The sequence below is a fragment of the Thamnophis sirtalis genome, unplaced genomic scaffold (assembly GCF_051295495.1).
Source record: "Thamnophis sirtalis isolate CommonGarterSnake01/CBP01778 unplaced genomic scaffold, rThaSir2_p1.2 scaffold_6, whole genome shotgun sequence".
NCBI classification, from domain to species: Eukaryota; Metazoa; Chordata; class Lepidosauria; order Squamata; family Natricidae; genus Thamnophis; species Thamnophis sirtalis.
The window spans coordinates 58,045,665-58,072,204 of NW_028261386.1; the positions used below are offsets into that span (position 1 = coordinate 58,045,665).

General features: G+C 37.4%; 1 protein-coding gene across 2 annotated transcripts in view; it reads left to right on the forward strand.

Moving 5' to 3' along the window:
- Positions 1-26,540, forward strand: part of MDGA1 (MAM domain containing glycosylphosphatidylinositol anchor 1) — a 318,790-nt gene that overhangs the window by 212,944 nt on the left and 79,306 nt on the right. For both annotated transcript variants that reach the window (XM_087717920.1, XM_087717918.1), the window contains exons 9-10: positions 3,331-3,600; positions 6,721-6,866. In XM_087717920.1, the coding sequence (XP_087574046.1) occupies positions 3,331-3,600; positions 6,721-6,866 (416 nt within the window). The remainder of the gene's footprint in view (positions 1-3,330; positions 3,601-6,720; positions 6,867-26,540) is intronic.

Consider the following 26,540-nt stretch of genomic DNA (forward strand, 5'->3'; position numbering starts at 1 on the left):
CTTATGTTTTGGACCAACTTTTTTGTTGAAGAATAAATCCCAGATTAGCTAAGTTCTTTAGAGTGAAAAAGTGAAAGGTTTATGGAATAATAATATCTATCTACTTGTTGGCCTCTTAATTTGTTTACCTCCTGCTATATAATACTTTCACTGAAGTAGACATAGTTTATGAGTGTTTATGATTGTCTAGTACAAAGCTTTACAGTACATCCTGCTCCAGCAAAGATAATAAATGAATTCTCACAAGCTCTTTAGGATCCAAAACAAAACTGAGTAGACACAGAATTTCAAGTATCAGTCAATTTCTTCTTAAAAAATAAAGTGAAGTATAACCTGAGTTATTGCAAAAATATTTTGGTGTTGAAGCTAATCACTTTGACCTCAGTTTCTGAAACTACAGAATATAAACTCGTCCAAGAAACCATTGCTTGTGGTTTGTGGCTAATGCTCTGGCATCTCTTTCCTTGTTCCCATTTTTTTATTGTTTCTCATATTACATATACTAGTTTTGTGGCTTAATTCTTAAAGTTTAGAAAGGAAGCATCTGACATCTGCATAATTAAACACTAACATGCAGGGCAGTATATTTGAGGTACACATAGTTCAAGCAGCATGATATGAATATTTTACACATTTTTTCAGTGCTGCAAAACACAGAGAACCAAGATTTTGAGTAGAATTAGATGGGTGTGTGCCTTTATTTCCACAAATATCAGTTGGGAGGTCTTTGCATGTGATTATTTCCTACTGAGTTCCCAGGATTCTCATTTGAATAGAGGCTCACTCTTGCTGCAAAAAGAAAAGGGGGAAACATTGTCCAAAAATAGGCAAATTCTTGTTCAAAATATAAATGCAAATTAGCAATAATGACTGTAATTAAGTAGAAGTACAGTATAATATGTATTTTCATATAAATTAAGGGAAGGCCACTAAAAAGGGAAGTGGGAGCTTATTTGATATATTTTTAAAAGGGTTAATATTTGAGAGAGAGAGAGGGGGAGAGGGAGAGGGAGAGAGAGAGAGAGAGAATTCCCCTGTGAACCTCTCCATTATATTGCAGGCCTTAAATACAATGCATCTTACCATAAAGCTGCATGATGTGCAATTCCAAGGAAGGTTCTGTTGTCCTCTTCTGAAGGACCAATGGGATTGAAGCAAATAACCATCAGCCACTCTAAATCAAGAACTGTGTTCTGAGCACACAGCCACCTTAATTTGTCACATCACGTTTGCACTTCTTTCTATGTTTTTTTAAAGGCTCATGTGCCTTTCAAAGCCCTTGCTCTACTGTTGATATGACTTGGAAGTAATGCAAATCACCATGCTATGTATAGGTCTTATAGCCTGATTGTTGCCTATGAACAAGGTTGGGCTTCAAAAAATTTAGCAAGGGGTTCTCTGTCTGGTTGCTGTGTGGGTGTGACCATGGTGGGCATGGCCTAGTTGGCCTCCTGCACCACAGGAGGGGGCATGTAATTGCCCTCTCCAGGCTCCAGAACAACAGTGGTGGGTTCCGGCAGGTATGCCCTGGAACAGACACACCATTGTCTGCTGGGAGCAGCAGGCACCCTACTGGAATGGTGCTTTGGAGGGCCCACCCACCTGCCTGCATTCCTTACCTGTATTTGAGCCAACCGGGCCATTTGTGCACGCGCACACAGCTGAGCAGCTAGAGCATCGCAGGATGGTGGATGGTGGGTGGTGGGTGTGAATGCGTGCGCAGCATTGGTGGACGCCCAGCCCTGTCACAGTGTATCAGTTGCAACGGGATCTGGATCCTACCACTGCTCCAGAGGCTTTCTTCGACCCTTTGGGAGGGTGAAAATGGCCTCCCCAGGCTCTGAAGGCCCTCTGGAGGCTGGAAACAGGCCCTTTACTGGCCTTCCCGAACTTCCGGTAGGCCCATTTTTTGTTCTCCCTGAACCTCCGTGTGCGCCCTGTACTTACCTGCAGCCAAAACGGGCTGCATGTTGACTCCTGGAAGGGGTGGGGTGAAGTGGGCAGGGCCAGCCAGGAGTGGATTTGGGGGTTCTCCGAACTTTACAGAATCTTAACTAGAGGTTCTCCTGAACCCCTCTGAACCCCCCCGCAGCCCACCCCTCCCAATGAAGCTTCTGAAAGCCACAATATATCAGTCCTTTGGGGCACAGGGAATTGATATAGGGGGCCTACCTGATGTATTGGATTTAGTATTGTGTAATGTCCTAGGAACTCCCTGGCATCGTGTTTTAAACTAGTCTCCTCAGATCTGACATTCTCACATACAGGACCGCTTATGGATATTTGTAGGGATTGCAATTTTGCTCTATCTGGAGCAGGCCAGAACTGGAAAAGCTATTTTAATTAATCCGTGCTTTGGAAAGTTCACCTCCTGCTGGATTTCAAACTAAGAGCAATTATCTTAAGATGTTAATTTGTTAAGCCTGCCTTTTGTTCTACTGGTTCAGTTTTTGATGTGAGTCATATACAAAAATGAAGAACTGGAAGGTCAAATCCTTTAAAAGCCGCTCCAGTTTTTCAAACATTCCAAAGCTTGTTTTGAGGATGAAATTGATTTTCACTTTTTCACTGTTTTTGATTACTTATTGTTGTGGGAAGGGAACCTTCAACAAAGCTACCTGTTTGTGGGATGCAGTTTCCAAGGATCTGGCCATTTCAAATCATAGGGCAAAGCAAGCTTAATCATAGGTTGGCTTTAATCCATTCTTTTTCTGTAGTAAAGCCCTGCAGTCGGGAACCTTTATAAACTTGTAAACTAGATATGCTCAGTTCAGTGTTATGTGGCAGGAAAAAAATTCCATACCTCCAAGAATACATGCTTAATAATATCAGCATCTATTTTCATCTGTAGGTGAACTGTTAAATAAAATTAAGGAAGACTCCTCTGGTATAGAAAATGCAGAGTTCAGTCCTGTGGGAAACACTAGCAACTATCCGTATCTTTCAGATATTTGTATTTATTAATGTATTATTTCTACCCGTCCTTCCTAATGTCTGGGGGGCAATCTTATTGAGTGAAATAAGGTTGTCCGCATAGCAATTTATTTATCTATCAGGTATATTAAATAAGGTTCTTCACATAACAATTTGTTTACTTATGCATATGATTTATAAATAGGATAATGTCCATGAATGTATACATTTACATTCAAGCTTTCATTTCAAAGATGGTAGCTAATAACATGAAATGAAACACAAGTTTAAATAAAGGTTCACCCATGGAAAGATATTTTGCATTAATACACTTTCTATTTCGTCCACAGTATAATCCGTCATAAACTCACTGAATAAGAGTTTCTTCTTTCTATTTCTTCTTTCTTTGGTGTCTAGTCTCCCCTGTTGTGGAACCAGTCTTCCAAGACATTCGGCAAGCCATGGGACGCAGTGTAACCCTTCGATGCACTATGTTAAAGGGAAGCCCTATGAAAGTGGCCACAGCTGTCTGGAGATTTAATGGCAGTCTTCTAACAGTGCCTCCAACAGAGCAGCAAGACTACTCAGAATATAAAGTGGACACTGTAAGCCGGGAGACTAGTGGCAACTACGAATGTAGCATCTCCAATGATGTTGGGGTAGCAGTTTGCAAATTCCAGGTATCAGGTAAGTCTTGCAAAGAAAACTTGACCTGTTTTTCTTATGTAGTAAATACTGGTATGATTACACTTGGCTAATAACTGGTAGATGAATGAAATGGAAAATTTGCCCATAATGAGATTCTACCAAAAAAAAAAAGTAGTTTTTACCTTCTCTCCATTTACTGAGCAGTCCTGGAGCAGCAGAAAGTTAGTGCTGGGCAAGAAATTGTACTCACCTCCCCAGCAGGAATGTCCACTGGATCACCAGCTTCTCTACAAATATAAGGAGACATACTGTTTAGGAAAAGTTGATAAAATGAGGCACAAAAATTGGTTCCTATAAGGTGCCAGTACTCCCACTATCCTTCACCTGCCTCTTATGAATATAATTGTTCGCTCCAAGATTAGTTCCTGTTTTATATTTTGCTATCTTGCCTTTTAAGTTTGGAAGCCTGAGGGCAGTTTCTATTTTTTAATTGATAGAGTTGATGAATAAAAAATAGTCTTTATGCCACAATGCAGCATGTAATTAAATATGATCTGGTGATTTAAAAATGGAAAGTTTAACTCATGTGTATCATTGTTGTTTCCATGACATCTGGGCTTTGGGGATCTGAAATATTCTTTGACCCTTTAATTTTGTTTTCCTGCAAAACTGTCTCAGAAAATGAGTGGCTAGAGGTCAGACATACCCTTTGGACTGTCCTGATTTAATTTATTTTATTTTTGGCTCTTTGTTCTGATAGACTTTGGCTTCTTGCAGCCATACAGTCCTTTAACTGAGTCCATCCTTTGCAGTCAATATGGATTACTTGTTTGGTCAGCATTTTCCAATTACAATAAAAGTGTTAGGTAACTTTTACACCTTATCACAACATCAGGTGCATACCACAAGGAAACCTCCTGCGCACTTAAGATATCCGGCTTGTACCAAAATGTGCTGTCTCTGCACATTTAAGTAGAAGTGTATGTGAATTTAATAGAGAAATATGCCAGTTCCTTCATCTCCCAATGGTTGGTATAGCTCTTTGTGTGCAACTTTTGTCCTTTCAAAATCTATATTAATATTTTCTGCTCTGTATATAGCAAAATTCATGCATGTAGATTTAGAGGTGAGGTCTAGCATTTATTTAATTCTTCTGTGTCTTTAAATATTTGCAAAGTGCTCCATGGGTGATTTATATGAACAAGAAGAAAATTATAAAGGATATGATAAACTTTATTATTATATCACCAGAGATGGAGTTTTCTATCTTGGGAATCAGTTAATTATGAAAATGGGCATAAGATAATGATTATCGTCTGTTCTGATTTTAATTCTGAATTTGTTATGAAACTCGACTTAACAATCAATATAAGTTGAATAAGCAACAATTAGTCTCCAAGGTGGCTCTGAATGTCTGCATACACAAAAATATAAGTCAATAAATATAATAAGAAAAGGGGATTTAGAAGTAAACATCAATATTACCATTCTCAGTTAATAAAAATAAACGTGGAATCATTTCCATTTAATTAGAGCCGAACAGAATGGCTGAGCTAGTAATTGGGATGGGTAAAGAGGAATGGAAAAGAAGAGATCTCTGAGAATAAGGAATACCTGTAAAGTGTATTGCTTGTCTTGCAATATTTTCCCATTATTTATATATATTTACATATATATATTCACATATACACATATGCACATACACACACCAATGCAAGGCTATGGATAGATTTTTCTGTGGAAAGATTTTGCTTTGGAGATAAACAGTGGGATTTGGGACCATAGTGTCTTTCTTGTGAATCAATAACAAGGGGTGGGTGAATGCAGTAGTGGGTTTCAATTTATTTTATTACCGGTTCGCTCATATGTGCACTATGCGTGATGCTTTTGCGCATGCGCAGAAGAGTCCAAGTGGGTGGTTGGAGCCTCCCGCCGCTGCCACTACCAGTTTACCTGATCCAGGGCGAACCAGCAGAAGTCTACCTCTGGGTGAATGGAAGGGACTTTATTGGTAGTCAATCTTTAGGGTACAAAAGAGTCCCAGCATTCACGATTGCACTAGCAATATTCTGCAGCAAAATGCAGATAGTCCTCGACTTACAACAATTAATTTAGTCACCGTTCAAAGTTACAACTTCACTGGAAAAAGTGACTTTTGACCATTTTTCACACTTATGACCATTGCAGCATGCCGGTGGTCATGTGATTTACATTTGGATACTTGATAAGTATCCAAGATACTTTTGTATTTTTGACGATTACAATGTCCCGGCATCCTGTGATCTCCTTTTGTGACCTTCTGAAAAGCAAAGTCAATAGGGAAACCAGATTCACTTATTAACCGTGTTACTAATTTAAGAACTGCAGTGATTCACTTAATAAACGGGGAAAGAAAAGTCATAAATGGACAAAACTCACTTAACAAATGTCTCACTTAGCAGCATAAATGTTGGCCCCATTGTGGTTGTTGGTTGAGGACTACCTGTAGTGCTGCATTTGGGATGTTGCATTTTTGTTATGATTACCCACCCATCCCCCCAAAAAGTGTGGCAATGAAAGAAAGCCATTCTCACCTCCACCTTACCTATCTCAACTCCAAAACTGCATGAAATCAACTTACAGAGGAGCTTAGAAGGATGAAGTGAGAGAGGAGACACCTAGAGCACTCCTGGAAGGAAACTTGGAGAACACTTGACTGAACAAATGTAGAACTGCTATTTCTTATCAACAATTTTAACTTTGGTTTATTATGTGGCAGATGCTTGTCAGAGCGCCTTAGCTTCCTCATTTTCTATTACTTTTTCTGTTTTGTGGCTTTTTCTATTTATTTATTTTTTAACAAGAAGAAGCAAAATCAAAGCTGGTTTAGTTGTAGATCAGAATGCAGAGTTTTATTAAGCTTGATTACGGTCAATGATTTCTACTATTCAAATTCCCAGAAGTAGCAGATAGTGGAAATGAAGATAACAATGTGGTTTAAAAATATCTGAAAAGAAAATAAATATCTATTTGGTAAGATTAGTGGTCAATGACTTTCATGCTCAAAGCTCTTGATGAGTTGCTGGCATAGACTCTTATGGATCTCATTGACTTCTAATGACTTTCCTCCCTGTTCTTTCCCGTCTTTGTTTTGATCTCATTCTCTTTTCTGCTTCTCAGCTAAAGCTTATAGCCCAGAATTTTACTATGATACCCCCAATCCTACAAGGAAGCAATCCAAGAACTACTCCTATGTCTTACAGTGGACACAGAAGGAACCTGATGCTGTCGATCCCATTCTTAGTTACCGCCTAGATGTCCGCCAGGTAAGATCTATAATAGCAGCTGAAACACAGAAATTCAGCTACTACTGAAGGCAATAGTTGCAGAGTTAAAACAAGGATGCTTTTGCCTTTATCTACCTAGATTAGAATTTGGTATTTGCAAAGCAGGTTAGAGCAGATGGCATGATGCTTCTGTCCTCATTTTATATGGCTGAGAAATCTGTTATATTATTATTATTATTATTATTATTATATACCTCTTAATTGTAAATTCTGGTGCATATGCATTAGAGAGCTAAGAAAGTCTGTTGATTCCGCTTGGAATTTTCAGGCTTTGTGTTTTCACTAAGGCTGTAACAAAAACAAAAATGTGTGTAGTCATTAGTAGTTTTTGTAGATTTCATAGGCCAACCATTTAGAAGGGTGGGAATTCAGATTCTTTCCTTTGACCCAACAAAGGGCTGTAAATTGAAGGGCACTCCAGGTTCAAACTGCCAAAAAAATCCATTGACTGTTCATGTTGTGCAAAGCCCTTCTCCAAGCTGTTATAATGATAATGGAACATTATTGCTACCTTTTGAAGAAACGTTTGAGACAAAAGAGTGCTTCAATACAGAATGAAACAGAATCATAAAGAGCACAACCAGGAAGAAGAAAATATTTGATATGCTAGATTGCTGAAATATATTCATAAGCGCATACAAAAGTGTGCATGAGTGTGTCTCTGTTTTCTCAGCAAAGACCTGTGAATCAGACATGCAATCAAATTCCAAAATTTCTCAGCTAATCTATTATTTAGTTAAACCCAGTTTATGAAATCACTTGGAGGGACTATATGCCAAAGGCAGCTCTGTCTATGTAGAATAAGCAAATAGGGAGAGGCAATATATATATATAAAAAAAAGAATGAGACCACAGATTCTCTGCATTCTAAAATGTTCTTTTCCCTTGTTTTTCCTGATTTTTCTTATAAGTTCTGTTGTTCTGTTTCTCTTTTTGACACCCTCTCTACACAAAGAAAAGGGAGCTAGAAAAGGTTCAACCTGCATTTTGGAGGACTATTTTTTGAAAGATCTTACCTGGTGTTAGGCTGTGGGTGTGTGCCCTGAGTTATGCTAAAGATGGTTCAGACCTGCTCACCTTAAAAGCCCCTGAGAAAGAGTAAATTCTAAGAAATCAGTCTTAACTGCTGTGATGAGAGCCAGAGTCTATGCCTGTTTTTCCATTTGCATAATATTCCTTGATCCACCAAGGACTTTATTGATCAAAGAAGAAAGCAATATCCCCTGTTTTCTCATTCCCTTCCATAATTCCTGCATTCCCCAATCTATTCTAAAGAATTGGCCTTGGTGCGGAGTTTCTCTATTCCCATATTCAGGGAAACATTCACTAGTTCATGGGCTTTCTTTAACTAGAATGGTAGAATTTTATATATAGCAGAATGATATGCAACATAATGTAATATAACTTTTTTTTCTCCAGCATCTAGATGTATGTTCCTCTGGTGATCCCTGGGTGGCAAAATATACTTTCTATCTGCCCATTATCTTTTGGGAAACATTAGTGTTCACAGCAAACTGCAAGAATGCCAAAATAATGACACTTTGCATATTGCATGGTCATGGAAATGATGGCAGTGGATACTTGCCTTCTAGTATTGGACACAAATGTCTACGTCTTAGAATTTGTATGATGAGATCATCACTCGTGTTTTATTATTTGCTGCCATTGCATTTTCCTGTGGATGCCCATGTTGGGAAGGAAAAAAAGATATCATGTCTGATTACAGACTGTATTGTTCTTAAATAGTTGTTGGAATGGTTGCTACTTTTGAGGGATATTTTAGCCATTTCGTGGTTAAGACTATTTGTTATGCTTGGCAATTTTTGTTTTAGTTGCTGGAATTCTGAGATGATTCTCTGCTCAAAAATTATTCCTTTTGGTTAGATAAATTGCTTCAGCCCATAGGGAAAAACTTTTGTCATTCCTTGTTCTTTTAAGCAACTATAGCTAAGAATGATGCTGACTAATTCCCATAAGAAACCAAACGTTTAATCTTATTATTGATCCAGCCAAAGATGAAACTAAAGATTAATGCCAACTAGTTAATGTTAGAATACTTTTCGCTTTCTAACATGTGTTATCCTGGAACCTTAAAAACATCAACGAAATAATTCCCAAATAATCTCCAGTTTATTTATGGGAGTTACTATGATTTATCCTTCACCATGCATTGAACTCTGTAGTCTGTGTAATTTTGTTCTTATCTAGCCTTTCTTCTGCCTAAACCAAAAGGATATAATCTGATTTTTTAAAATTTTAAATTAGGAAATTCATTCCTCTTAATTCATTTGTAGTTTATAAATCCTTATTTGGAGACCATTGGTAGAAAGCAATGGTTTTCAATGAAATGTTTGCTAGCTATGAAATTCATATAATTAATATTAGCTGTGTTAGGCTCTTTGAAATAATCTTTATGAAACAATTCACATCTAGTGATACTTTTTATATTTACTCTGATATGACTATTAATTTTTAAGAACCTTCTGTTTAAAGTAATTTCTTCAGTCTGTTTATTGTTTGTCATCAATCTGTGCTATTTAGGATCTGGTTTTAGACCAAACTGTAAACTTATAACATGACTCAGCAGAACATGAAGATTCAAAATAACCATGAAACATTTTTCCAGCTGCTATATGTAGGTATACTATGGTTGGGTAAATATGTCACCTTTGTTTTCTTCTAGCTTGTCATTTTCCTGACCACAAGCTTATTCTGGGTTTTTTCAACATCTGTTTCAAATGGGTTCCCCCCGCTCCTGTCCACACAATCACTCACCGTGCATTTTTCTCCACATTTCTCTTAACATCTACTATATGTACTTTTTCTAATGTGCAAATATCTCACAAGCAATTTTCTACCAATATAATCCATTCTTGCATGAAAAAAAAATCATGTCTGTACATATAATACCTCATTAATGTATTTTATGAATATTTTTGTTGCACTCTGTATTTTGACAGGGATGTATCTTCTACCACAAGTTTATTTCAGAGGTATAAATTTGATAAGCATATGTACAAATTTCATATCCATCTGTAAACAGCATAATAGAGCTGAAGCATGCATGAACAATACCAGTGTAGACATATATAGTAGGACCTGGTATGTTCTATTGTAAAAATAATCAGTCCATTGAACAAGATGATGATGGTAAAGATTTAAGTCCCCCAATTTGATTTCGTAACACTGAATTTGAACTTTACAGTATGAAACTAATTCTATTCAGAGCTCTCTACACCATAATAGTCTTACAGCATCTTTTTATTGCCATTTTCTTCTTTATTAGGGATAATGCACTCTTCACTAAAGTGATGTGCAAAGATGAAGATTTTAAGGTTGATGCTTTTAAAGTTGCTAGGGCACATTGTGACAGGTAATAGGGTAGGCTGAGCTTGGAAGTAAAAGATTATTTACTTTCAATGTAGAGGACAGAACAATTTCAAAAGATTTGAGCACCTCTATTCTCTGGGTCAGACAGAATATCTTCTTTCATTCCGTTCTTTGTAGTGGCTCACTCTCTAGGGAACTGTCTGCTTCTGTATTACTTTCTCATACAGCGTAGAGCACATTGTCAGTGCTTAACAAATAATAACAATTTTACCAACACAGTACACAAGGGAGCTTCTTATAATGAATGTGCTTCGTCTGAGAGCAGCCTTGCTGCTCGCTGAACTTTGCCACTGTAATTTCCAACTAACCATGTGCAAAGGTAGAGACAGATTTTGTCCTAAGTGGGACACTTGGATGTAAAACTTCAGATACATGATGTGTCATGCCTCACCTCGGATGTTGTTTAAAGGGACTCCGAATATGTGGCTTAGTAGGATGAGGAGTGTTCCAAAATACCTTGGAATAATGCCAGATTTCTAAAATAGCTATTTCCTTATTGGGACCTCACTTTTTGCTAGCTCTCACTTGACTTGGTCCCAAATTACTTGCACGACTATATCTCTTTGCAGATTCAGTCATGCCAGAAGAAGTATTATAGCAGATTTATCCCCATTTTGGGGACGTTAGAGGGGCCGAAGACCAAAAGTAATGTTTTTCCATTGTTGGACTGATCATCTGGAATGGCCTCCCATTGGAAATTTGTTTAGTTTTAACCTTGTTCACTTTCCAAAAGAAGTTGAAGATAGAAGGATATCGCAAGGGTATTTGGAGCATGATACCACTTAATTGTTGGTAATATAGTTAAGTATCTTAGATTAAGTGCCTTCGCTTTCTTATTATTATAATACAGTTTATGTGTTTTAAACTGTTGAGTGTCTGTTTGGATTGCCAGAAGGAAGGAAGGAAGGAAGGAAGGAAGGAAGGAAGGAAGGAAGGAAGGAAGGAAGGAAGGAAGGAAGGAAGGAAGGAAGGAAGGAGTTCTCTACCAAGTGTGTTTAGGATTAAAGCCTTCATTATTTGCAAAACTATATTTCTTATAATGGCAAAGTTAAATTACATATGCTCAGCCTTCTATGCTCCCAAGGTTGATATAAACTGTGGGCCCGTATTGTTGGGGGCAATATGCTGACATTGTGAGTGCTGTAAAGCACTATAGGGCAGTATGTGAGCCTAAGTGTTATTGCTATTATGCTTGCATATGGAAATTTAAGCCAGTTGACATGTTGCTTTTATCAGTCTGTAGAAACTATTTATAGCTTTCCAAAAGATTTTGTTTGGGTGAAGTTTTGATGCTGAATTATTTGGCAGAAAAAGAAAAGGTTGGATTCAAGAAGGCAGTATATTTTATTATTTTTTGTGTAATTTGGAACTTGCAAATCCTTTGTAATACAAATATAGCTGCTTGGATTTGATCTTCTCTCTAGATCTGAACCTTAATTGTGACTCAGGACAGAGGTACTAGCCTCTCTTTCAGCTTGAAACTCTTAAAATCCATCTTTTCTGCTATAATGGCACATATTGGAATTCTTTAATTTTTCCTGTATTTTATTTCTGATTTTTTTTTGTGGCAAGGTAGCAAACCATATGTTTTCAAACTGGATTTTTATTTATCCCCTCAGTACCTCTCCCCTGGGAGAAAGTACAAAGACTTGCGAATGCAACTGGAAAATGGACAAAAAAGCCCATGAAAGATTTCCTGGAATAGTTCTTTAGCCTGAAAGATATTTGTATGAAAATATGCTTGAATAAATGACAAGTGGGTGGTTTTTTTGTATATGTACCATTTTTTATTAATCAGTAGGAAAAGTTCAAAAGTATATGCCAGAAAGGCTATGGCAATTGGCTGCATTCTAGATGACATTGTTGTTGTTAGTTGCAAAGTCCTGTCCAACCCATCGCAACCCCATAGAAAACGTTCCTCCATGTCTTCTTGGCCTCTACCATCCTCTGGAGTCCATTTAATCTCACACTACTGCTGCTGTGAGTCCATTCAGCCACCTCATTCTCTATCATCCCTTTCTTCTTTTGCCCTCAATCTTTCCCAGCATTAGCCTCTTCTCCAGAGGACATTAGCTGATCCGCCCCCCCCCCAAAAAAAACAACAACCCCTAAGCATTGTCAGAACTGATTAGTATTTAGATGAAAGATATCCAGTCATAGACTATCCTGGGAAGTTGAGAAAGCATCCAGAAAGAAAACAATACAAAGTCATTGTTGTATTTCACTAAGAAAACTATGTTGGATGTGTCCATGCTATCACCAGAAGTAAAACTCAACTTGAGTCAGTTGTTGTCTTACTCAAATAGACAAATTGCCTTCCTATAGGTTTCCTCTCCCATCAGTATATTGAGTGTAATGTCTGCCACTCTCAATCAACTTATTTTGAAGAATTTTAAATATGGGCAGTTATTACATACTTACAAGATTTACATATTACACTGAGCATGTAGTTTGCTTAGACTTGTTTTACTGCATAAACTGCAGTTAGTTGGGTTCAAGCAACATAAGCTACTATAATAGTTTACAGATTATAATGGCTGGTTTCATATAGTATTCTAAATCAAAACCAAGTAAACTGTATGAGATATGGCCTCAGCCAAGATATTACTGGCTATGTGGTTTTAGGAATGTTTGCTTCATGTGTTTTCACTAGTAGTTATGGTTGCTTTTTTTCCCTTCACCTCTTATTCAGAGACAGATTGGCTTAAAGGTGAGTTTTATAAGATACCTTTGCAGTTGGTGTTACGCAAATACCTTCAGAAGTCTCTCTCTCTCTCTCTCTCTCTCTCTTGCCAGACACTAGGATCAGTATTGATTGATAGCAAAGAACTTTTCCAGTAAAAATTTAACAAAGGCCTGTGGCATCCTGCTTTCTGAATCTTTGTATATCATAGCCAAAGGTTGATTATGTTCATTCAATTTTGAAAAATTTATGATTGAATCGATGCTAGTTTTGTTTTGTTTTGTTTTGCCACTTGATAGATCCGTAAGTATCCATAAGTATCCTCAATATAGAAAAGGCCTTGCAGGAGTTGATGATTCTGAACAGCCCACAATTAAAGCAACCTTGCCTAAAATCAATTTAGTAGTGTGGGGTTTTTTTCTGCTAAAGAATGAAGGCATTTTAAAGTACTTTTACAAAAATATGTCTCATATGCTATACTTCTCCTTGACTGTATGATACCTTTTTGTTAATCTGCTTTAAAAAATGAAATGGAGGATGGATGAAAATGTATCAGAAGGAAGGACTGCAGGCACTGCAGCTGTTAAAAGTTTCGAGGGATTGAGGGACAAAAATCACTGGAAGAGCTAATAATTAAAAGCCTATCTAGGATATGAGATTGTAGGAAGAGAAGCAACAAAAGCATTGGTGCAGAAGCTGTCCTTTATCTTGGTTTTGGCCACTAAAAAAACCAGGAATTCTTGGGATTTTCCATACAAATATAAAACTTTGATAGAATAATGTGTGTCTTTTCATGGTGCATCTCTGCAAATGAAAAAGAAGCAAAACCTCTCTTTTACGTAATCCAAGATGAGTCTTGGGTACTCCACAGGACAGCACATAGACTGAATGTCTCTGTTTTTTTATTTCATTTAGAAAACCCTCCATACTAGGCCCACTTGCTGAACCAAGACTGCACGTAAGATTAATTCCTACCAGACACCTAGTGTTTCTTTAATGAGAGAAATGCTTGAGTGATTGTGAGAGCTGGAGGGAGGCAAGAAATTTCATTTGGTTTTGCAATTTGTTTCCTTCCATATTGGATAAACATTCCCTGTGGTCTACAAACAGGTCTTGGGTCTGGAGTTGACTGCTGTTCACCTCATCAGACAGCCAGAGTAGTGCTAATGAGGCCTAAGGCAGTGGGGAGCTGGGCTCGCCAGGCAGAAAGACAGCTAATGGACCAGTTAAGACTTGCATGGGAAAAGGGGAGTATTTCCAGAGATGTATTGATGAAAATTAGAACAGAGTCTGGATGATCTTCTGATGGCCAGTGAAATATCCAAAATTTATCATTAAAGGTAGATCACAGTTAGGCAGATTTTCACTTGCAATGTTTGGTTTATATATATAAAGCAAAATTACATTAATGGATTGTAAGAGCATAGGAGCTGCTTTCTAACCATGCACATAAATTTCTATAGATTCTTGAAATTTCCCCATATCTTTACACTTATTTGCCAAAAAAAAGTACTGCTTCTACATGTTGATGGCTGGATCCCACAGCCTTGCTGGTAGTATGCCCTACATGCTACCATCCCTGTAAATACTGATAGTTTTATAAGAATCCAGTAGGAAAGTTTTCCGGCTATGTTATACATCAGTACAAAAATGTAGCAATGAATGATAAAGAAACATATTTTAAATATGTAGTTTATCACCATGGAGCATGATTTTTCATTTTACTTATGCATGCCTTGGTTGGGTTTCATTGGACATTCTTGATCTTCCTATTTGTCTGAAAATTCACTGAATAAGTGAGCCAATTATAGTGTGTATGTATTTTAATGTGTATGTATGTATGTCGGTGTATCAAACATGCTTTTCTGATGGACTCTGTCCTTGAATAGAGAAATTTTCTGTGAAAAGATACATTATTAATGGATGGATGTTGTCTGAGTAAAAATATTGCTCCTCATCACTGATTTCTTTTCAGGATTGCTTTTAAAGATTGAAATAATCACCCACTCAGAACAAAGGTAATGTTTCCTAAATTTGCTGTACTTGCCTTTGTGATATTGGCATAGCATCCAATCTGATTGCCTGCATATTACTGCAAAGTGACTCATTCACTTGATAATCCTAGACTGGCAAGCATCTTCTTGCACTATAGGAAACACCACTCATCCTTTTAATTGGCCGTAATTCACTCCCAGTGACGATATAACATTGACAAAACATATACTGAATTAGGTGAGTTGTTTTCCTTCTGTTCTAATTCGTATGAAATATGATTTTTTTTTCATGCTGAGAGCCAGGGCATTATAATGGTTAAGGTATTAAATTAGGACCAGAAAGAACCAAATTAAGCTTACGTGGATAACTGTGGGCCAGTCATTCTCTCAGACCAGTCTGTCTCACAGCTTCTCTACAGATGGAATGTTATGAGCTCCCAGAGGAAAGCCTGGGTATAAATATAACAAAGACGTAATTAATCTATTTTATGCTTGAACACGAACGGCTGCTTTTATCAAGTCAAATCACTGGTCAATCTGTATTGTGGTGGTCTCTATGCAATTAGTGTCTCTCCACAGTTTGAAGCTGGAATTTCTGTCTCCTAGAAATTGAAGAGATCTTTTCCCCATGCAATACAAAAACCCTGGTGTCTAGCTAGGTTTTTCTCTAAGGGTGGCAATGAATGTGCCTATGGAAAAGACCAGTGTAGACCCACATGTGCAAATATCCACATGTATCCTAATTATAGATTTTAGTTGCTAGCTGCAAGGATGACATGATGATGATGATGAATAATTTTGTGTATATATTAAAATAGTAAATGCACCGGTAACATCACAATGCAGATCTTACCAGGAAGCAATGCCATATGTTACAAGGTTTGCATGTAAAGTCATGATGTATTTGCTATTATTTGCTCCCCCTCCCAAATATGTCTGAACCTATTCTTTTATTCTTTCATACATTCCTGTCCACTGTGGTCTGTTCTAGATGCTTCTTTTGATAAAATTCTACTATGTTATTCCAGTGGAACACATGTACATGGTTAACTTGGATCTATTTTTTCTGGAGTTGCAACCGCAGTTTTCTTTCCCCCATATTGTTTGATCACGTGTTCAAATAAACTAAAACATTGTTTTAAAGTTTGCAAAAAAAAAAATCATTCTGACAGTGAAAGGAATATAACTTTCTCTTGGCACCATAAGAAATAGGGGAAAGTGCTTTTGTTAATTTGCAAATGTAACCTCCAGAGAAATTAGATCTGAGTTGCACTCCTTAAAAGAAGCAGCCTCTTCAATATTGACCACTTATGAATGTGCTATGAGAGTAACCTTGGTCTGGTAAGAGCTATTAATCTCCATAGCAGGAATAGCAGTGGAGAAAGCCTCTAGAATTGACCCTCTAGAGTTCTCTGGAGAGGCAAGCATTTTCAGACTTTTAAGATTCTGTAACTGTATCTTCCAATAAAAGTAGTATTAGTATTCTTGGTTTGGGTTTCCTGGTCCTGACATCACTTCACTATGAAAAAACTCCCAGCACTAGTTTAGATGCTATAGTTCTCTTTGGAAATGGTCTTGTTGGGATAATAGAATAAAATTAGAATAGAATTCTTTATTACCCAAGTGTGATTGGACACACAAGGAATTTGTCTTGGGTGTGTATGCTATCAGTGTACATAAGAGAATAAAAGTCATTCATCAAGAATTAAAAGATACAACACAGTGATAGTCAAGGTTACTAATAAGCTGTCAAATCGTACTAGGAAACAAATAAAAAACCATATACATTGAAAGATAGGCACAACATGGTTATAGTCATAAGTGGGAAGAGATAGATACTAGGAAGGAAGAGAAGAGTAATAGTAATACTTTCTTAGTAAATTATTGACGTGTGGTGGGAATTAGTTGTTTAGCAGAGTGATAGCATTCGGGAAAAAACTGTCCTTGTGTCTAGTTGTTCTGGTGTGCAGTGCCCTATAGCGTCATTTTGAGGGTAGAAGTTGAAACAATTTATGTGCCGGATGTGAGGATTCTGTACATATTTTCACGGCCCTTTTTTTGACTCGTGCAGTATACAGGTCCTCAATGGAAGGCAGGTTGGTAGCAATTGTTTTTTCTGCAGTTCTAATTATCTGTTGAAGTCTATGTTTGTCTTGTTTGGTTGAAGAGCCAAACCAGACAGTCATGGAGGTGCAGATGACAGACTCAATAATTCATACATAATAAATGCATACATAATTACAGCATGCAAACTCACCCTCCAAGGCTGCAGCTATTTATTTTCAGTAACAGTTTCTGCACCCATAGCAGACTTGTCAGCCATTGAAATTGAAATAATTGTCACCATGAACCTGTAGCTTGACACATAAAGAATTCAGATCACATCGTTCTAATTACTGTGTTAATGTTTCATTGGATACAATTATAGCACAACCTGTGATTTGCAATGCACCATATAGTTAGTCTAGAGAAGAGAAGATTAAAGAGGGGCATGATAGTTGCCTTCAGATATATAAGCCTGCCACACTGAAGTAATCCTGCCCAGTTCTTTATTGTTCCAAAGATCAAGAATAAAACAAGTATGTAGAAATTGATGTATAGTAAATCTCTGATCAGCATTAGGGAATGATAAGAACCACTTGATAGTAGGATAAACTGATTCAGGGACTGATGGAATCTCTTTCACTAAAGGATTTTAAGCAAAAGCTGAAAGGAGCCTCAGAGATGTTGCAGTTTCATCTTGCTTTACAGATGCTGAATTGAACAGGTTGTTGAGCTACCTGGCTTGCAATATCCCAACTCCCTCAATAATTTTATGAAGTCAAAAACTATTACTTCTAAATCTGAGAAATTCACAAAGTGGAACTTCATAAATAGTGGAGAAGGATCAGCTCATACAAGCTGCATGTGTCTTCTTTTATTATATTTCTCCAGTAAGATACCCAACAAGAACATCTCTGGTTTTAGGTCTATTTGTTGTTTTGTCATTTCTTTTAGCCACAATTATATTTTTAATCAATATTTTTTATCATAGGACAAGTCTACCACATATGATAAGAACCTGGTGTCTGTTTACATTTCCAACATCTGGAAGATATATTTTGGAATATCTTTGCTATTCTTGCTGCTGGAAAATGCCACTGATAAAACAGAGATTTTCTTTGTAGGCTGTTGACATCATCAATTTATAGTTTCTTTCCCAGAGTTTTTGCCATTTATATAATTCTATAGCATAACCAAAATTTGTGCAGCTTGTCGATCAGAAAGGTCGGCAGTTCAGTGGTTCGAATTCTTAGTGCCATTTAACGGAGTGCGCTCCCGTTACTTGTCCCAGCTTCTGCCAACCTAGCAGTTCAAAAGCATGTAAAAATCCAAGTAGAAAAATAGTGACCATCTTGGTGGGAAGGTAACAGTGCTCCGTGAGCCTTCAGCATTTAGTCATGCCAGCCACATGACCATGGACAAGTCTTCAGACAGCACTGGTTCTTCGGCTCAGAAACAGAGATGAGCACCACCCCTAGAACCGGAAACAACTAGCACATATGAGCGGGGGAACTTTTACCTTTACCTATCATAATTTTTTTTATTTGTTCTTCTTCCATTTTAGCTGCATGGAACCTATTACAGCATAGGATGCAGACCTGTCTTCTCTCCCATTCTCCCATATAAATGTACTGTGTGAGGAAGATAGGTTTTTGCTAACTCTTTCCATAAAGTAAACTTTATAGAAGGCCCAGAGAGCAACTAAGTCATGCTCTAAGCACAGAACTTTAGTTTAGGTAAATGTTTTTCAACCTTGGCAACTTTAAGATATGGACTTCAACTTCTCAAATCAGCATGGGAATGAATTGTTCCCCTAAATTGAACTGAACTGCTATACTATTTTAAATACAGGGATACTCTAAACTGAGGGAGAAGGGAACTTCCCCCACTGAGCATGTGTGCGTGTGCACATCTGCCCGAAGCATTTAACTTCCTTGGCAGGAAAATGAACACAGCAACCATTTTTCTCCCATCAGTTTCTTTCCCCCTTCTCCCACCCAATGAAGTCCTTGTTCCATGCAAATATACTAAGAAAATCACTAGAGGTTAAACAATTAGTCTCTCTGCCTCTCCTCCCTCTCTCTCCCTCTCTCCCTCCCTCCTTCTCCCTCTTCCTCCCTTCCCCGCCTCACCCTCTGGACAGAGTGAATTTACTTTGGAAACAAATAGATTTAAGTTTTTGTCAGCTCAATGAGATTACAGGCTGTCTCTACAACTCCATAATCACCAAGGAAACTGCAGCACATGTGCCTGTTAAGCCAATCCAATGTCCACGACAACATCATTTTGAGGCTCAGTGCTTGCACCTGTATGAAGGTAGACTTTAATGGCAACTTCCTGGGATTTTTAGAGGTTTGGGGACTAGAGGTTATAGCTCAATTCCTCTAATCTGGCCTGTGAAGAAGAGAGCTGGATTTTTTCCCCACTTATTTATTTATCAAAAGTCATGTATTTGCCTGAAGTTTATTTTTTTCATACAGCTCATGTTATAAGAGCTCATAGAAAAGTAAGCAGTCCCAAAGGTTGCCAACAGCTAACATGCTGGCAGATATACAAAGAAAATGGAAATCACGTGAAAGAATAAGCAGCATGGTACTTGTAAACAGCTTCCTTGATGTCTACTGGATTCCCTGCGCCACCTTAGCCAAATTTCTTTTTGAGATGGGTTTTATTCTTTTCAAAGGAGAAGATGCTAGCAAGCCACAAAATCAATACTGTTTCTCATTATTTTTATTTACAAGAATGCCCTTGGACCCACATAAACATTTTTACAAACTAAAAGTAATGCCTAACTCTAGTGCATTGTTGAGAAATGTGTCAATTTAACCCGAAAAAGACAATGAAGAAAAACTGGGTGACAAGAAACATTCTAAAGGACTGGGGAAATGGTTGGGAACAACTTTAGGAATTTTGTGCTTTGTTGTTTCAGTGTTTTCTGAGTGGCTTCATTGACACCAGCAATCTTTTTCCATACATGAGATACTGTTAGCCTTTTGAGAGTGGCAAAGGCAGGAAACAAGCCATTGGAAGTCTTGGAATGAACTTTAATGCAGATATAGTAAAAGGAGTCCCTGCGGATTTTACTCCACTAGTCATTGCCAACTATAGAGGACGTGCTCATCTCCATTTCAAGGCCATTGAGCCAGTGCTGTCCAAAGACATTTCCAACGTCATATAGCCAGAATGATGTCACAAGTGCTATCATCTTCCCAGCAAAGTGCTACCTATTTATCTACTCACATTTGCAAGCTTTCAAACTGCTAGGTTGGCAGGAGCTCACCCTGTTGCATGATGCCCGGGTCTCGATCTGGATTGCCAGCTTTCCAGATGTGCAGATATGGTATTGTAATTGAATCTTGAAAGCCTGTAAAATCTTCCCTTCAACCTATATCTCGCATAATCAAGGCATAGAGTTTCCTTTTCATGCTTTTGACTTTCCTGGGACTCAGATCTTAGCTAAGAGGTGGCTCAGTGGCTAAGACACTGAGCTTGTCGATGAGAAAGATTGGCAGTTCGGCAGTTCGAATCCCTAGCTCTGTAATGGAGTGAACTCCCATTACTTGTCCCAGCTTCTGCCAATCTAGCAGTTCAAAAGCACATCAAAATGCAAATAGAAAAATAGGGACCACCTTTGGTGGGAAGATAACAGTGTTCCGTGCACCTTCGGCATTTAGTCATGCTGACTACATGATCACGGAGACATCTTTGAACAACCCTGGCTCTTTGGCTTGAAAAGGAGATGAGCATCGCCCACTAGAGTCGGGAACGACTAGCACATATGTGTGAGGGAAACCTTTACCTTAACTTTAGGATTGAGATACTCTTTCAAGCATGATCCTGCATTCCCTACTCTCTTCTCTGAGTCAAACACAAATACTCCCCCATGAGGTCACTTTCTCCAAGGGCTCTCAGAATTCCAATAAGTTCATCTGTTCAAAAAGTTCTTAGACGACTACATAATTGAATCAAGTTTTCTAGATTTTTTTTAATTTAAAGCTGCAAACAAATATGCCCTAGCCTGTGCAAACATTATATAAATAAGTTTAGACAAAGGCTTGGGTGTTTTACTATCACCTCTCATCTTTTAGTGTAGTGCAGGGTTGTTCACCTTTGGCAACTTTAAGACTTGTGGATTTCAACTCCCAGAATTCCTCAGTTAGCCATTCTGTCCTAAAATTGCAAAGGTTGGACACCCTTGTAGGAGTACAACAATCTGGACAACCACTAATTAGCATCCAAAATGTATAAGTTTTCTGTGTCTCCTGTATGGCGATAAAACATATCTCTCCATATGCATGTAAGTTGCATTCACTACCAGACCTATCAGATGTCCCCCGCACACCCACACACACATACCCATAAACATATGAACTCTTTAAAGTGCCCTTGTAAGAAAGCATTCACAGAAACTGAATTGACTCCGAGTGATGAGCAGGAGAGGACTCAGTCAGGAGCCTCTGGCCCTCTAAGCCAAATTGTTTCTGTTCACGGATGCTGACTTAGTAGGAATGGGTAAATAATATGGTCACATGGATGTGTTTCTCTGAAATATTCCGACTTCACACTGTAATTTCCACTGGATCTGCCTTTTGTATTATTACTGGTATTATTATTATGCCTTTGTCTTTCTTTGCCCTGCTGTGAAGTAGGTTAAAGCTATATAATTCTGTTTCTGCTTTTGCTCATGGCTACACAGCAAAGTATTAAAGCTTTGCTCGGGGAGGGGGGGAGGGCCAGTAGTTAGTTAGTTAGTTAGTTAGTTAGTTAGTTAGTTAGTTAGTTAGTTAGTTAGTTATATTCCACCTTTATTATTTTTACAAATAACTCAAGGTGACAAACATATCCAACACACCTTCCTATTTTCCCCACAGCAACTACACTGATGTAGATAGGATTGATATAGTACATTATCACTTCAATACAGGCAATTAAAATTACATTGCATATTCAAAGTGACTTGGTTGCTTTCGATGAGACAGGTTTTGGCCACAGCATTTGATTTTTAGAGCCCGTATCTTTTAGCTATAATTGACTTTTTCATTTATGTGTTCTTCATATGCAGTAGTTCTTCATGAAGTTGTAATTAAGAATTGAAGTTATCTCCAAGTAAAATATTGGGTTTTGGGCTCTAATTTGTTTGAACACGTGTAATACCAAATTAGAGATACAAAAAGTTCTTATTTTTCCAAACTAAAAACGGTTTTATACTGTAATGACATTCATGGTACTTTCAGTACATGCATTTTAATGCGTTTTCTCTATCACCATGTAGTTTTTATATTTGTATTGGTTGTTTACTTTAACATTTGTAATATATTCATTCCTGTATATGCTTTAAAATTGGCAAACTATATACCACATTTGGAAAAATGTAAATATCAAATTATAAAGGCATTTTGATTTCATGTATTTGTTCAAGAAATGCAAATTAGCCATATTTGCATTGAAATACAAGCTAACCATATTTATCCACTATTGCTATGATAAAATATGATAAAAAGGGAAAGCAGATTTTTGTAATCATTCCAATCCTTGATATGCAGAGAGGTGAGTTGGAACTGGAACAGAAGTCTCATGATCAGAGGCATCCACAATGTGTGTGCTGGTGAAGGAAATGAGGAAAGCAACTCGGCCTGCTGCTTTTGCGTGTGCCCCGTGACACTGTGAACATATATGAAAAAGGCATATCTTGTACTCACATGGCAAGAACATGCTTTCAACATTTTGAGGAAAGTTTTCAATCCTGCAGAAATCCTTTCTGATTAGGACATGGCAGGAAAAAAAACAGTATATTTATGCTGGGATTAAATGCAAGGGGAGATGTTACCTCACTCCCAGCAGCTTGATAAGAGTAAAATTTTAAACAGAGTAGGGGCCTTGTTTATTTCCTCAGCAATATTTGTTTATTTCCATCCAATATTTTCTTCCCTGCTCCAAATTGTTCTATGGTGTTACTCCTAGTAATAGAAGCACTGACTAAGATTCCAGTTTTACTTTTGACCAGTTGCGGGTTTCTAATTTTTTTTACTACCAGTTTGGTCGTGCTCGTGTGGCTCATGATGATTCTGTGCATACGCAGAAGTGTCTGGCCGAGTGGGCAGAGCCTCCCGCCGCCGCTATTACCAGTTAACCTGATCCATGCCGAACAGGGAGCAACCCACCTCTGCTTTTGACACAGTCAAAACATATTTAAAAAGTATTGAATTCATTACCTCCTATTGACTGTTACCTATGATCTACTGGGAGGTTATGCTTTATATAGTTTTTCTTAACATATTGATATTTGAATGGGTGGGGGGAACTCTTTATTTTATTATATATGTATGTATGTATTTATTTGTATCCCACCTATGTTATTTTTTTACAAATCACTCAAGATGGCAAACAAATCCCACACCTCCCTCCTCCTATTTTCCCTGCAACAACAACCCTGTGAGGTGGATTGAGCTGAGAGAGAGTGACTGACTCAAAGTCACCCAGTTGGCTTTCACAGCTAAGACCAGAATTTAAAATATCCAATTTTCTAGACTGGTTCCTTAACCACTAGACCAAACTGGGTCTCTATTAAGCTCTTAATATGAAGTATCTCTTATCAATATGCTACTGTTAATAATTTATTTATTTTTAATTAGATTTTATCTTCTTTTTAGTATCTTAAGGACTGCATTTAAACTTTTTGATTCTTCACTTATTTTCCTTTGGTTCTTAATTAATATTTACTTTTCAAATTCCAAATTAAGAATAACAATTATTAAAATACAATTTAATTGTATAAAACATTAATCAATTGCCATAATAAAGTTGAAGTACATCCTATTGATTTCCAAAGAGCAGAGAAAATTTAGAAATTCCTAACAATACTTAAGTATTCCACTTTAACCTGGATTTTTTTTTTAAAAGAATAATTTAAAGAGATGGACATGGAGGACTATTTGAATAGTTTAGTAGCATCATTATTGTGGAACTTCAGTTTTAGTTCTATCTTTGATACCTTACATTGGGTATAGTACAGCTTTTGTGTTTTATCACAAATATCTTTCAGATTTCCTCCTCCCCCTTTTTAAACAAAAGAAAGACACACTTGAATTTAAGAATAAAAACAAATGAATCTCTGGATTCTGGCTACAAAAATGAGCACAGAAGCCATCTATAACCTAAACAGGCAGTCAGGGAGAGCTTGAAAGGCACTTTTCCAATCCAAGCAGTTACTGTAATTTAACTGGAACAGCAGAGCTACTGAATCAGCTCTTTCTGTGTTTTTCCGTGGCTGGGGGCTGGGTAGAATAACCCATCAAAAAGAAGAGGGGGGGAATGGTACTCTTGTATTAAATTGCCCTATTCCTTTCTACAAATCATTGTTCCATTTACCTTCTGACTTCGCAGCCATTGCACAGAGCATTTTTTCATCCCCGTTTGTCATCATTGCGCTACCACAGAGAGTTACAGAAGTTACAGCTTTCCCCAATATGCCCAGCAGATATGTTGGATTACCTTTAGGTAGTCTTTGGGCACTGTGGCTGCCGGGAGGTGAGTGGGGGGAGTTTCAGCACTCACATGATGAAAGCAAGTCTGGTTTAAACTCAGTGAAGTGTTTTGGTGTGGTTTTTTTTTCCTATTTGACATATACAGAATTTTGCTATAAGCTTTTCTAAAAGTTTGGCTAGAGAAGATTAGGTAGGACTTTTTTTCTGATAGAAAATCTTTCCTTCCTTTCCACTTCTCCCCCCCCCCCAAATATACACACACTGTTTGCTTAGTTTCATTTTCTTTTCTTTTTCCCCCTCTTCCCTTTTTCAAACACTGACATAGAGAAGGAGGAGCAAAAAAAATATATGCCTTGACTCAAAGTCAATGGAGCTGCAGCTCACAAAAGTGTGGGTCCTTTTTAATAAACAGCATTCTAGTCTGAAAAGGTGTCACCAGTCCCCTCCTGATTTTTGGCTAGCATAGATTAACTTGTTTCTCCTCCTACACTGACTAAAGGGTACATGTTAACATTTGAAATAGGTCCCTTGGCTAATTAATGTATAAATAGTAGTAACTACAAAGAATAGTAAAGAATAATAATAATAATAATATTAATAAAAAATGAGAAACATGTGTTATCTATCTTTGCAGCAGAAAAGACTCGTCCTCCAGGGAGTTTTCCTTTGTGGCAGAGTAAACCAAGCAAGTGCCTTGAGGGAAACTGTGTTTGGCAGTTGTGATTTATTTCAAGAGCTTTATCAAAAGGATGGAAAGACCCTCTTCAGTGTTAGGAAGAGAGAACATTATAAGGCCAAGTTGCTAAAATTCTGAAATAGTAAAACTAATTAGGAGATATCTCTGAGCATTTGGGATTGTTTCTTTTTTAAATAATACCCAATCTTTTAGTTCATTTCATTTTTTTAAAAACTTTGATTTGCCATTTTATTTATCTATCCAATTTCTATAGCCTTCCAATTCAGGTGAGTCTGGGCTGTTTACAACTCTAAGGTGAAGAGACTAAGAGCAGCTTGCAATAAACAGGCATAAACAACAATAAAAGACTTATTAATGGAGATACAAAATTTGCTTTTCAGTCTGTTGTCCTTCTTCCATGGGAACATATTAACCCCTCCCTCCTTCAGGCAATCTCGTTTCCTCGTCCTAATATTTAAATGATTCAAAAATCATAGAATTCTGTAATAAAATCTCCTGTTATTTATCTTCTCTATTGTAAATGAAAATGTATATGTTTTCATGTGGGGTGTGTTGCCTCTTATCTCTTAGACATTCCTGTCATTATTGTTCCTCCTGAAAACAGTACAGGAATACAGCAATTTGCACTTCATTCTTCCATGTCTAAAATACAGTGCTTTTAACTACACAGTGACCAATCACCAAAGATAGAACTGGACTGCTTTGCTAGAATAAGCTCTGAGTACTATAGCTAAAGAATGTAATATATGACACACCTCTGGTCATTTTTATTTGAAGTAACAATGGAACTCTTGACTTGAATGTTCCATTTCAAGGCTAAATAATAGGGGGACTTCCTTCCTGGCACCATTAGATTTGAATTAGCACTTTTCTGCAGGTCATCCCTGGAAGGTATATCAATAAATCTTTGGAACCCAGAAACTGTAGCTGCCAGATCAACATTTCAAAATTAGAAAATGTACCCCTCAATGTAATATGGAAGGCTATGCATTATGCAATGTGTTGAAGTGACAGGAGACTCCTATGATGCCTGTGACCTTTCAAAAGTCTACAGTTCCCATTAACTCTTATCATTGGCCATTGGCTGATGAGAGTTATAGTTCAGTAGCACCAGAGCTTTATTTTGCCCATCCTCACTTTAAAAAAAAAATCTTGGCAGTCTTATCTGAACCCTACCCAACTGTTATGAAGAGAATGGGGAAGAAAGGCATATTTTTTCAATTCATAATATCTTTCTGGTTAGATCATGGAAATCAATCTCTCAAACCTCATTAAAATAGAAGGCATAGATATGTATATTTATGTTTGGAAGTTAAAAAAAAATCTTTTTAAATCCTGTTAGTTTAGGCCAGTGTTTCTCAA